At 39.9% G+C, this 14,134-nt stretch overlaps 3 protein-coding genes across 3 annotated transcripts in view; 1 reads left to right on the forward strand and 2 right to left on the reverse strand.

Annotated features, from left to right (window-relative positions):
* Positions 1–1,471: 1,471 nt before the first annotated feature.
* LOC144633930 (uncharacterized) lies at positions 1,472–4,508 on the forward strand. Its single transcript, XM_078492862.1, has 2 exons — positions 1,472–1,581; positions 3,300–4,508. The coding sequence occupies exon 2, from the start codon at positions 3,300–3,302 to the stop codon at positions 4,458–4,460; it is 1,161 nt and encodes a 386-aa protein (XP_078348988.1). The 5' UTR covers positions 1,472–1,581; the 3' UTR covers positions 4,461–4,508.
* Positions 4,509–7,625: 3,117 nt separating this feature from the next.
* LOC144647439 (uncharacterized) lies at positions 7,626–8,375 on the reverse strand. The gene has a single exon (XM_078507251.1). The coding sequence runs from the start codon at positions 8,373–8,375 to the stop codon at positions 7,626–7,628; it is 750 nt and encodes a 249-aa protein (XP_078363377.1).
* Positions 8,376–13,152: 4,777 nt separating this feature from the next.
* The window catches only part of LOC144633741 (uncharacterized), a 101,967-nt gene continuing 100,985 nt past the window's right edge, over positions 13,153–14,134 (reverse strand). Inside the window, exon 20 of the mRNA XM_078492611.1 lies at positions 13,153–13,639. Coding sequence (XP_078348737.1) covers positions 13,380–13,639 — 260 coding nt within the window. The 3' untranslated portion in view covers positions 13,153–13,379. The remainder of the gene's footprint in view (positions 13,640–14,134) is intronic.

The raw sequence follows: 14,134 nt of genomic DNA on the forward strand, positions 1-14,134 counted from the left end.
TCATCTGCTTGAGGGATCATGTGAGATTGCAGCGCGCATGCGTGCTTCAGTGCGGTACGTTTGACGTGCTTCAACAGCAGGTTTGCTTCGACAGCTTACGAAAAATCGAGGATTTTTCCATTTTCCTTTTCATAACTGCTTCGTCGAAGCACCTAAGCAAGCCCCTCGCCGAGGGGAAAAACAATACTACCGTGAAAATCGCTGATTTTCACAGCAAAGACAGCGAGACGAGCTGATCTCGCAGACCTCGTGCTCGAAGCAGCACTTGACGACACTGCACAAAATGGGCAACGACACCACACAAAAAGGCAAGAACCAAACGGGTTCCAGTAGCACCACAGGTAAAGCAGGTGCTAACAAAGAAGATCCAAAGCACAAAAACAGTGATGAAAGCAATAACTCGAGCCAAAAGCACAGTAAGGACTCGGTGGATGGAATGGCGGGAAAATCTGCCAGCAACGAAGGAAGCGAGTTGCTAAAATTCGGATCGATGATATCCTCCTCAATTTTAGAATTGAAAGATACTATGGCTGGAAAATTTAACCAGCTAGAACAAATACTTACTCGGCCGGATATTTGGGAACCAGAAGCCGAGCCAGAGGAGCGTGATGACGCTCTTTCTGACTACGACACTGACAACGATGGTGGTCGTAGTACCGCCGAACACGAGCAAGAACCGCCGACCAAAAAGCCAAGATTGACTCCTGCTTCTTCTGGCGAGGCAGCCAGCAAACAATCAGTGCTCAGTAACATTGCAGAAAAAATGCAAATGCAGGAGAAAGTTGATCCAGGTATTAATGATCAATTATCTAAAATGATAAATCAATTGATGTTCAAAAAGGAAAAACCTGATGAAGAGAAATTGAAGGAAAAGTTGAGTCACATTACTCGACCTGCTAACTGTGACTCGCTAGTTACAACTAAAGTAGATGAGCTCATTTGGCAGAGGCTAAGGCCACAGACCAGGTCTTTTGACTCTAGGGCTCAAGTTGCTCAGACTTGTGTTGTCAAGTCAGTCACAATCCTAGCAAAAATGCTAGATAAAGTATTGAGTTTAAAAGACAAGTTGCCAGACCTGACTAAATCATCAGATCACAATTCAGATGACCTTCAGAAGGAATTAGACACTTTTATAAGTGATGGCATGGAGGCAATTGAAACAATGAGTTTTGCCAATTATGAGATCAATGCCAGACGCCGTGAGTGCATAAAACCTGACTTAAACGATGACTACATGTCTCTCTTCTCTGCATCAGTGCCCATCAACCAATTCCTCTTTGGTGGTGACACCTCAAAACGACTAGAGGATATTGAGAAGACAAACAAAGTTGTACGAAAGGCTATGGTACAACAAAGCCCATATTCAAGACATCGCAACTACAAGAGTGGTGGCTTGCACAAATATAGAGGCCGTAGTCAACGACCTCATACTCAGCGACAAAGCTACCCACAGCGTCCTTTTTTAGGAAAACGCTCCTCCCCCTACGGAAACCAGTATCAGAAACCACAAAAAGGGGGAGGGAAGAGCAAGGAGACAAAGCCTTGAAGGCAACCCCAGCAAATGTGCAAACCACAAATGAGGTAAGAAATGCAAATCTGGTAAATTTTCAGGGGGACTGTTTTCCCCTTGTTAGCATTACCCAGTTCTATGCAGGTAGACTGAAAGAGTTTGCACACAACTGGGAGAAGTTGACCTCTGATGCCTTCATCCTGGACACAGTTCAACATTGTCACATTGAATTTAAGCAAGATTCCATGTGTGACCAACACACTGTAAGAATTCAAAGATTTAATAGCACAGAAGAGAATATAATCAATACTGAAATTCTAAGACTCTGTGCGAAAGGAGTTCTTGAGGAGACTACCCATTGCGATGGGGAATTTATCTCTCCAATATTCACTAGACGCAAAAAAGATGGCACTTACCGATTAATTCTCAACCTGAAAGAATTCAATGAAAATGTTGAATACCATCATTTCAAGATGGAGAGCATACAGTCAGTCATAAAATTGGTGACACCCAATTGTTATATGGCATCTATAGATATAAAAGATGCCTACTATTCAGTCCCTATAGCCCCAGAACACCGGAAATATTTGCGGTTCCAGTGGAAGAACAAACTCTTTCAGTATACTTGTTTCCCCAATGGGCTGGCTTGTTGCCCCCGCTTGTTCACTAAGTTGTTAAAGCCCGCCTATGCTAGCCTAAGGCAATCAGGGGATGAGATTGTCCCTTATATAGATGACTCCTATTTACAAGGAGACACTGAATGGGAATGCTGGCAAAGTGTTAAAAAGACAGCTTTACTTCTGCAAGACTTGGGATTTATTATCCACCCTGACAAGTCAGTTTTCATCCCAAAAAGAGTGTTGACGTTCTTGGGGTTTGTCATTAATTCTGTTGAAATGACAGTTAAACTAACACCAGAGAAGGCCAACCACTTACGGGAGGCATGTATAAAACTGCTAAACACCCAACATCCCACCATCAGAGATGTTGCCCAGGTTATTGGCCTACTGGTTAGTAGTGCCCCTGCAGTAGAATTGTGTATGCTTTTTTACAGAACTCTTGAGAATGAGAAAATTGATGCCTTGAAACAAAACCATGGTGATTTTGATGCACAGATGGAGCTAAGTGCTTCAGCCAAGTCTGATTTGCAATGGTGGATTGATAATATTCAGCAATCAGACAAGAAAATTTTGCCACCCAACCCAGACATTGTGATAACTACAGATGCATCAAAACAAGGGTGGGGGGCAGTGAGAGACAACCAAACCACAGGGGGTCGGTGGGCCCCTGTAGAAGCAGAGCATCACATAAATGAGCTTGAACTAAAAGCAGTCCTCTTTGCTTTGTGTTCACTGTGTAACAATGTCAGAAATCAGCACATACGCATTATGTCAGATAATACAACCACTGTTTGTTACATAAACAACATGGGTGGTAGTAAATCCAGGACGTGTAACAACATTGCAAAGAGGATATGGCAATTTGCCTTACAAAGAAATATTTTTCTGAGCTCAGCCCATTTGCCAGGAAAGCAAAACGTGTTAGCTGATAGAGAATCAAGAGTGTTTAATGACCGAACTGAGTGGATGTTGCACCAGGATATTTTTAAGAAACTGTCCCAATTATGGGGACCCTTTGAAGTGGACCTGTTTGCCTCTAGATTGAACAAGCAGGTTGACACTTATGTATCCTGGAAACCAGATCCTGGTGCAATTGCTGTAGATGCATTCTCAATAGTTTGGGAGAGGAAGCCTTTTTATGCATTTCCACCCTTTTCCCTTATTCATAGATGCTTGCAGAAAATCACAGCAGACGAGGCAGAGGGTGTGATAATTGCCCCCATGTGGCCAACTCAGACTTACTACCCCAGACTGATGTCCATGTTGATTCAGCCGCCAAGACTGTTACCAAGGAAAGAGAATCTGTTGAGGTTGCCTCACTCTTGCCAAAGCCACCCACTATGGAAGAAAACACAGTTGATGGCATGTCTTGTCTCCGGCAAAGCCTCAAGGCAAAAGGAATTCCGGAAGAAGCAAGAGGACTTATGTTGCAGTCTTGGAGAGAATCTACCAGGAACCAGTATGACGTCTACCTCAAAAAGTGGACAACGTTCTGCAGTGAAAGGAACACTGATTTACATGACATTTCTGTAAATAATGTTTTAAGTTTTCTGACATCTCTGTATGAGTCAGGGCTTGGATACAGCTCAATTAACACTGCCCGTTCTGCCTTATCCTCACTTGATTGTGGTAGCACATGTCCTGTTGGAAACCATCCTCTCATTTGTCGGTTTATGAAAGGGGTCTATATTTCAAGGCCAACACAGTCTCGTTATACCACTGTTTGGGATGTTAAAGTTGTGTTAGACTTTTTTAGACAATGGAAAGACAATGCTGAACTCTCACTTAAAGAACTATCTTTAAAAACTACCACTTTAGTGGCTTTAGTATCAGCACAGAGGGTGCAGTCACTGCACAAGCTTGACCTAGACTGCATGACTAAAGAGGTTGACAGGATTACATTCCAGCTCAACTTGTTGAAACAAAGTAGGCCGTCTATCAAGTCTCCAGTCTTGGAACTTTGCGCTTATCCTGAAAACCCTAAAGTTTGTGTTGTTAAAACACTGTCACACTATCTTGAAAGAACACAATTATTTAGAGAACAAGAAACTAAGTTGTTTTTGACCTACCAAAAGCCTCATCATGCTGTTAGTGCTAGTACTATTAGTCGATGGATTAAGTCTACTCTAAAGTTAGCTGGTATTGACACATCAAAGTTTAGTGCTCATAGCACACGAGCTGCTTCTTCTTCTGCAGCTAAGAAAGCAGGTGTGCCTATTATGGACATCCTTAGCACTGGGGGATGGTCCTCTGAGCGTACTTTTGCGAGGCATTATCATGTTCCAATTGTTAAGAAGAACACTTTTGCCGAGGCTATTTGTAACTTGTAAAGAAGAACAATTTTACTGAGGCTATTTGTAACTTGGGTTGTGATTAAAGAGGTTTGTTGTTATGTTGGTGTTTGTTAGCCTGTATTTATCATGGCTTCAAAATCTCACATGATCCCTCAAGCAGATGACGTAGAAGAATTAGAAAATTAAACGAGACTTACCTGGAAGTCGAAGTTTGATTGGGATTCTTCTACGTCATCTTAGGCTTGAGGGATCAGGTGCTCGCCCAAGTACTGGTCCCTCCCTCTGTATTTACTCGTAATGATAAATACAGGCCATACTCTTTGAAGACTGAAGCACGCATGCGCGCTGCAATCTCACCTGATCCCTCAAGCCTAAGATGACGTAGAAGAATCCCAATCAAACTTCGACTTCCAGGTAAGTCTCGTTTAATTTTCTAATTTTTGTTCTCACAAGCATTTATTTAAAGGATTTACCCCTTTTTACTCGTGAATGTAATGAAACGAGTATGGTTATGGAAAGTGATATGCAAATTTTCACTCGGTCGGTCGGTCGATGGGCTGTTAACTTTAATTTATGAATAATAATTTATGCATTAAATTATGGGCTGTTAACTTTAATTTATGAATAATAATTTATGCATTAAATTATAAATTAATTTTCCTTTTTTTTTTTGAAACATTTTGTTTCACACTTCTGAGGTTTGAACCGGCGACTCCTAACTAGGCTTTTATAGATTGTGCTCCTAAAAGTGGCATATTATGCTACTAGCAGTGCTCAAAATTTTGCCAAATTATGCAAAAATTATGCCAGAATTCCCAAATTATGCTTCTGATTTCCGAAATTATTCTCACAAAATGACGTAGATTCTATACATAGAGGTGCGCAATAACGACACCAAATTATGATGTTTTTTAAATAAACTGTTGTTGTAAATTTATTTGTGTTTATGGCAGTTTATCACGGCCGTCAGCTGTCCAAATTAGCTGCTCGCATCTCTAAACCGTTTGTAAAATGCCTCCAACGACTTAACAATCACAATTGTATAGCTAAAACACGCATTGCAAGAACAAACAACCTAAATTTCATTTATTTCTGTAGAAAGTACACCATATTTACTACATTTTATGAATTTATGCTCCAAAAAGTGCTAAAAATTGCTAATTATGCCGTGGCAGTGCTCGTTTCACAAATTATGCTTTTTAGCTCCAATTATGCCAAAAATTATGCTAGCACAATCTATAAAAGCCTACTCCTAACATCAACTATGGTTTTCAAGACCAAACCTCTAACCGCTCGACCACTTAGGCGAACTAATCATTTGGGTTGAAAATAAGCATATAGATTTCTTTGTGTTGTTCTTACCCGCTGACCGATACCGTAGGTTCAAAGTTTAAAGGCTTGTATGTATAAAAGCTTCTTCGAATGGCTCGATTTATAGCACTTAAGAATTTCACATGACAAATAGAAGAAATAATCTTAGAGAAAATATGAAAATCTTCGAAGCACTGAACTGATATTCCGTGTTTTGATGGAATTTATTAGATTTTCCAGGCACGAACTGTGGACTGCGACTGTGTTGGGTATTAAAAGGTTGATTTCAGGACAATTGTATGAATAAAGTCCAATTTTAGCAGTCTCTGAATGTTTTATAGTTCCAAGGACCAGTTCCAAGCGTATTGTTTGATAATCGATAGTCATGATACGTAAATAATTTATCGTAAAAAAGCTCGCCAAACTGACGAATTTTGTTGCCTTTTAATAATATACTGTATAGTACTTGATTTGCATCTCTAATAGATTCATAAAAAAGGAGAAAGAAAAAAAAGACGTCGTATAAAATTGTAAAAAAGATTGTCGTAAAAAAAAAATTAATCGTCCCCGCTGAGAATCGAACCCGGGCCGCTGGACTGGAGGGCCAACGCATTACCACTACACAACGCGTAAGCAAGCTTACACTTTAGGGTAGAAATTAGTGTTATATAACGAAGGCTTTTGAATGGATTACCCGCGTCCGCTGAAAACACAAGGAACCAGGTCGTAGTTTTCGTCACTGGCACAATCATCTGGCGTCTTTGGTGGTGCGATGTCGTGATAATCTTCGACAACATTGTTCGAGGTATTGTTCCAGAGAGTAGTGAACGACAAATATTACAGCAACTTTTTACAGTGGCTAAAACAGTACCGGCGGTTTCGACTTTTCGCGAGATAGTGTTGCAAAGTGATTAAGGGAAAGGTTGAGATGTGTCCTCAATTCCGTTCCCGGCAGTAAAATGTTTTGTGACCTTTTTATACGTAGACCGTTCTGAGGGTTGAGGATCGAATTAAAATGTACATTGTTCTCATTGGTCCTTGATTGTTACTAAAGAGGCCAATCAGGTGTGGGCGATTTCGATCCTAAACCGGTTGTGAAGGCGAGCTCGTGTTTTTGAGAAAGCTTTTTTTGCTGCATATTACGCCTGAAAGGCTACCAAGACGCAAAGTTGCAGTTTGTTCTTCTGTTCCGTAAAACGTTGTGAAATTTCACTTTGCAAGTCGATATCTCTTTCACGTGCAATTTTACTGCAATAATTTTACAATCTTTGAGAATAGATCAAAGTTTTACGCTCGCTAGACTTGAAATTCATTATTTTGATTTCGTTCGAGGACGGAATTATAAAGAATTTAATTGAGCGATTATGCAAGTTAAATAAAGCAGTTAGATAATAAATATTTTATTATAATTAGATGTTTTGCTGCGTAGTGTCACTGAGTAGTTTTACTCGTTGTCTTTATTTTGACTCGCCCCATGGGCTATTAGTTTTGAGAGCTGGTTCATGCTTAGCGTGCGTATATCGAGTTATGGATGCACGCGGGAATTTTTGGAGAGCACCAAAGAAGCATATGGGTTGCACGAGTCGATAGCCGAGGACAACTCTAGAGACTCATAAGGAATGCTCTAGAGACTTTTGTCGCACTCGTAAAGTTCATTTAGTCTTTATCACACATTCGTTACATATTTTAACAGGACACCGTTGAACATTTGCATTTTTATCTTGCTGAAGAAGGCAACAGTAGTGGCCGAAAACAATATTTTTAGCCAGTGTCAACTTTTTTTTATTCGTTTTTTACAAAATTTTTAACATGCCTGGCTACAACCCGAACATTTTTTGTTATGAGGTGTTTAGCTCGGTCATATAGACACTTAACAATACCACGCTTCACTCACTGAGGATGGTGTGAGTCATAGGCTAAGTACTGATCAGTGTGTGTGGGCTTTCTATATACACTGGTAGTAAGAAGGCCGTTTGAGTCCCTTATAACTGACGTGTCGAGAGAGGGAATTTTGTTATCTTTCTCAGTTTCCATGGTAAAACGAATAGTGGGCTGTTGGTTATTAAGATGCTGTAAAAAGCCGTCGACTTGGTATCGATCTAATATAGTAAAAGTGTCATCTACATATCGCTTCCAGATCTTAGGTTTGTAGATTGCACTTGCTATCGCACGCTCCTCAAAACCTTCCATGAAGATGTTGGCTATAACCGTGGAGACAGGGCTCCCCATAGCGGCTCCGTCCTTTTGTTCGTAAATTGATCCATTGTACTGGAAATACGTGGATCGTAAAACAAAGTTTAAAAGGTCGGCTATTTGTGTAGGTGTTAGGTTTGTGCGGTCGGCAAGACCGGGATCGTTTTCTAGTTTGCGAAGTGTGGCCTTCACGGCGTCTTCCATTGGCACGTTCGTAAATAAAAATTCTACGTCGAATGATACCATGATTTCTTTTTCTTGTATTCTTTCATGGTTGATGGTATTCACGAAATGAGTAGAGTTGGTAACTGCGTACTCTGATTTTCCTGTCAGTGGGGACAGGATGTCAGCTAAATGAGCCGACAAATCATAACCAAAGGTGTTTATACATGATACAATAGGTCTCAATGGTATATTTCGTTTGTGTATCTTAGGCTGACCGTACATCCTGGGTTGCTGTTTGTGCTTGGGCTTGATCTTGTTTTAGACAGTTTCAGATAGATGTCCACTTCGTTTTAAGCTAAGAAGCTTCTCAGTGAGTTTACGGCAGAGTCGATCCGTGCGGTCTTTATTAAGGGGTTGATATGGACCCGTTTCGATTAGTGTCTTCATTTTATCATGGTAGGTGTTAGTGTCTAGAACTACACTTGCGCGACCTTTGTCGGCTGGTGGTATCATAATAGAATCGTCTTGTTTTAAGTTGCTAAGGGCTTCATGCATTTCATTCGTGATGTTAGGCTTAGGGGGTTCAGCCTGTTGAAGAACGCTATTAGCGGTTCTCCTTATTGTGTCAGCTTGTTCTGAGTCAAGCGTTCTTATGGCTGTTTTAACTTTAGCAACTATTTCAGTGGCTGGAATGGTGGTTGGTGTTACTGCGAAATTTAACCCATTCTCTAGTAATGATACCTCAGCATCACTGAGAGGCCGTGATGATAAGTTAATCACCCATTTGTTTTTAACGACTCGCGGTGTTGGGTCAATATGTGGTGAAACAGAGGCCTGTTTCTCCAGTACAAGTTTTAAGAACTTCCATTGTTGTCGATCTTTGGTGGCATTAAGTACTCTTTGGGTGTTAATTCTGATCTTTTCAAGTATCACTGGCTTCGTTTGGCGTAAGGGTGGCTGTTATTCCCTCGGCAGTGGATTCAGTCTCTCATTTCGCACCTCCCTTAGCTCTCTGAGTTAGTCGTATTCTTTCCCTCAATAATCTTTTAGAGGCTAGTTCGGCGACTCTGCGAGCGCCTTTAGTTGGAACAGGTGGTTGGACCCGAAGGTCTCGTGGAATAATGTGGCTCTTAATACACCTTGTAAGAAAGGTGAGATGGTTGCTGAAACGTGCGAACTTGCGTGAATAACGCTCGTGGCGACGAATCACCTTTAATAGGGCTGTGCGCCTATATTTCAGTTCAATGTCAGGCTCTGAGACAAACGAATAAACGTTCATTACCTATCTTACACCACGATGAACAATATTCACATCTTTAATGACAATTTTTAATACCTTCTCGACTTAAAACAATTGTTTGTAGTCATTAAAGTGTATATCCATATCTAACTGCCGTACCAAGATAAGTGTGCAAGGCTGTTGACTAATTTTCCTTCGTCTTCGTTTTATCACAAGTTAAATTAACAGTTTTCGCTTTTTTAGAGAGAAATATATTCAATTAGCAGTCCCTAGTATAGCTAAAAACCTTCTTCGCTCTTTTCCGACTCGCGGCTTCGGCACTCGCGAGATAGCGCCTTCGGCGCTCGAAGAGTTCAATATTCATGTTGCTCCCGAATAGATAGCCTGCTCGCAGGCTATTCTTAGTAAGACAGTGAGAGCTACAAACGGTTGCGTTTTACACAGGACAACTCGGATTAATATTAATCGGATTAATATTAATCCTAATGATTATTATAATCCAGTAATAGATTATTATAATCCAGTAATAGATTATTATATTCTAGTACTGAGGTTTGAGCCGTGCCTTAATCTTATGTTAGATTAATATTAATCGGATTAATCTTAATAATAAATCTCACCAACTCAATCCTAGTCCAAAGCTTTCGAACTGAACCATATACTGGCATATACAAAACGCAAAATAGTCAACAGACTTGCGCATGAAAGATTTCAAATCTATATTTGAATCATGTGGTGCCAATGCAACACAACGAACAAGGGAGGTAAAAAATCCTAAACATCGAGCTAAAAAGACAGAGCGCTCGATCAAAATAATTCAAAAAGCATTGCCTTTACATCACAGAGTGACTCTCTGAAACCAACTTTCAGCTTTTTCATAGTAAAGCTGAAACAGTCTCTGGCGAAGCCGGACTAAGATAATCCGTGATAAGACGATACATCTTGCAACAGTATTGATTAAAATGCCGGGCCCGGCGTCAAGAAAATGCAAGTAGTTTATATTTTCACGGAACATTCATATCTTGTCCTTCCAGGGCGAACATTTTGAGAGCCTAAAGCATATCTTGTAAATAGCATTGAGCCAAAACAAACTGAACTAGCACAACATGTGGCAGAGTAAATCTCTACTAGTAATACGTGACTCGCAGGGCCTCGCGAAGCTCTGGGTTATTGCTGCCTAGTAACGGACAAAATACAGCAGACAGAATACAAACAGAAACTGAACAACAATTTACGAACTGCACGAGTACAGAGACTTCGACAAAATACCGCGGACAGAATAGAAACAGCAACTGAACAACCACGAACTGCACGATTACAGAGACTTTGACAAAATACCGCGGACAGAATACAAACAGAAACTGAACAACAACGAACTGCACGATTACAGAGACTTTGACAAAATGCCGCGGATAGAATACAAACAGAAGCTGAAGACACAAGAATACAGAGATTACAATTACTGCAGATTACTGAGACAAAATTATACAGACAGACTTTTAGTAGAATCAACTGAACAGCTACAGGATAGATTACAATTAAGAAGGGAAAGTGATGCAGCGCGCTTACAATTAGAATCGGAGGAGGAGAGAAATATTCGATTACAGTCTGCTCGAGAAAATAGCCGGCCACGCGTAGACAACAACAACAATTACAGCAACAGCAACAGGAACTAAACAGAGATGATTATCTTTCCAATGGATGGAGAAATCCCGATTAGCCTTTACATCAGCAACAATGGGTTCAGAACGAAATGGCAAATTTTCATACAACAATGAACAGTTTTCAACATCATCAGTTTATAGCCTAAATAGGCGTTGAGGGAGTATTATGTGGAAATCAGTGTTATTTTAATCCGAAAAGAAAAACGATAACAATGAAAAACTCAGGATTCGAACCCACAAAAAAAAAGAAGAAGAAAAAAAAAAAAACCCTAGCCGGATTCGAACCCCCGTCCTCAGTCCCGAAGATCTGATTTCAAGTTCGACGCCTTACCATTAGGCCACCAGCGCGCGGCGGCCGTGTGACGTCATTTCCGCCACACACCAAGCTCACAAATAAATATATATGACCGTAAACTCCACACGAGATTTCATCCCGCCTGAGCCCTTTGAGGGACAAAATTATACACCCCGCTACGCTCGGCCTTCGGCCTCGCTTCGCGAGGAACAAACGGAAGCCACGCAGCGCGGACTAATCATGACCTCTAGACACTTCCTTGCCCACAATCTTTCGGCTCTATTCAATACATAATGCCTCCAAATAAAAACAGTACCCTCAAAAAGAAATCAAAAGCAAATAAGGTCGGAAGACCGAACTTAACAGAGAACGGCAAAGGTACAAATGTCACAAACGTAGGAGTCGTGTAGGCCCGTCACCTTTATTTACAATAATTGACGGATGTGATTAGTGACTTATGTTCTGTCAGTCCTGTGTTGTAAGTCTGCAGTGTGTTTGTAATATACATATCTGTCAGATAGTCAAAAAGGCATATCTGTTATCCGAACATTCAAGGAATTTTATCGGGACTATAATAGAGATTAATATTAATCCGGATTATAATATTAATAATAATCTAATCCTTCCAATTTTTTGCCGTGCCTTAATCTATTACTGGATTATAATAATATATTACTGGATTATAACAATCTATTACTGGATTATAATAATCCTATTATAATCTATTATTATTATAATCCGCGGATTAATATTAATCCCAGTTGTCCTGTTTTCATTTTCACATGCGAGACTAATTTAAGCTTATAGTATTTATCCCAGACTTTTTTCTTCAATTTTGTCATAAACAGCTCATTATTTGGATAAGGCATGTCTTAGGCGTGCGAACCTTAAGGTGGCCCGCGGGTAATTCCGGGAGCGAAGGTGCTATTTTTTATATCGAATTTTGGGAATGAAAACCATAACCGATTTCTCTGATTTTTGGTAGTCATAATAACAAATGTTCAAATTTTATAAAGCTTTACCTTTTAAAGCCCAAAATATAAACAATTGCGAGAAATAAGCACTTTATGAAAAACCTATTTTTCGAAAAAATGCGAATATTTTCAAAACGCGAAGATAGATTTTTTTGTAATTAAGGTCAATTACTTCAAGTAAACCTAGGTTTCATGTGAGCAAGTTTCAACTAAATCGGCTGGGTACAAATTGCTGCACAGTTGCATGACTGTTTATTTTTCGCATAAAAATATTGTAATTGGATATTTTCGCCAGACATTGCAGCAATGCTTAATTAATGCTACGATATGTACACGAGTTAAAATAGATCAGGCTTTGGTTACAGAGTTTAAAAAATGTTTTTTAAGTGCAGACTTAAACGACCCGATGGTGCTCTTCTTGCGAACGTCCAAGGGAATCTTGTTCCATAACTTTATCGCTCTTACTTGAAAGGAACGACCCCCTTCAGATTCTCTGTTGTAGTAGGGGCACACCAAGTTGTATTTCTCTAACGACTATTTCTGCAATGACGGTCGGAGTTCCTGGGTAATAGTTCAGTTATATAGCTTGGGCAGTGATTTTCGTCATTAATACGCATAAATACTAAACTACTCTTTTAGAGATTTAATTCGTCCTTAAGCGGGAGCCAGTCTAGCCGTCAAAATAGCACCCCACTCCTTTCTCCGATATCAGCATCTAAAATTACTTGAGCTGCTCGCTTTTGCAGACTAGAAACACGTTTGACATTCTCTTCTGACGCAGTGCTCCATGCGCATGATCCGTGTTGATGCTCTTACATTAACATTAACTGTAATTTAGAGTCTTAAATTTTTTTAAACTTTATTGATGTATAGCGCATGTTAGTTTAAAGTGTTGTATTTAATTCCCAGTTAATTGTATTTATGTTTGTAGTGGTTTTTTGATAGAGAGCCACAGGTTTATCAGTACTGCTGTTTAGTGCGAGATTCAACGAACGAATATTTTGGATGTTTAAAAATAACAGTACCAAGGAAACTACAGCAGAAGCACCCTTTTATATTTCTGGAAAAATAATTTACGCCAGCGTAAAACATAGTAAGCGACAGCCGTGAATCTTAGAAGACCTTTGGACGAATCTTCATCTCGGACCTCTTGACAGACTCATAGCTATTTTTCCAGTAGTACCAGTTCATTCCTCGGGAATCTTTCTTCCCATTGAGGTACCAACCATTGAGGTTTGAGCGATAGCAATCTCCGTGCCACCATCCACTTTTATAAGACGAGGCACAGTTGTTGGATGACCAACTGTCATTATCGCGATCTTTGGTGGAAAATGGTCTGCCATGATGATAACCAAGAGAGTTACTAGCAGTTCCTAGGAAATAAAAAAAAAAATTCAATGTAATATTCAACTTACAGTTGAACTAAGTCATTTTAATGAAAATGGCAAGGAATATTTATAATTAACAGCTACGAAAAGTCAACGTTAATAATGCTTCCTTTACACGAAAATTAAAGTATACCGCATAGCGTCATAAGTAACCTTTGGGTCGACTAGGTTATGGGCTATTAATATATCGAGCACTCGGAAAAGTTTTGTTTTGTACAGTCCGAAAGACAAAATAAAATTTTCAAACTTTCACGAGAGCGTATGCGATTATATTTTATTGACTTTGTATTGATTTTATTCAGAAAACTTGGTCACGATAATAAAAAAATTGCCATATGCTCACCTGAAAAACTTCCCAAACTCAGCTGATATTTCGCCCTCTCACTTGCCACAGAAAATGAGCTGTACTCTGCAAATACTGTTTTACCATGGATGTCTTCCAGGTCAACGCGAAGCTTGTTACTGCTGCTTACAGTCAGG

The sequence above is a fragment of the Oculina patagonica genome, chromosome 1 (genome assembly GCF_052425735.1).
Source record: "Oculina patagonica isolate OP01 chromosome 1, crgOcupat, whole genome shotgun sequence".
NCBI classification, from domain to species: Eukaryota; Metazoa; Cnidaria; class Anthozoa; order Scleractinia; family Oculinidae; genus Oculina; species Oculina patagonica.

Coding starts and splice junctions, on each gene's coding strand:
- LOC144633930 (XM_078492862.1), top strand. CDS start 3,300: ATGCTTGCAGAAAATCACAGCAGACGAGGCAGAGGGTGTGATAATTGC.
- LOC144647439 (XM_078507251.1), bottom strand. CDS start 8,375: ATGTACGGTCAGCCTAAGATACACAAACGAAATATACCATTGAGACCT.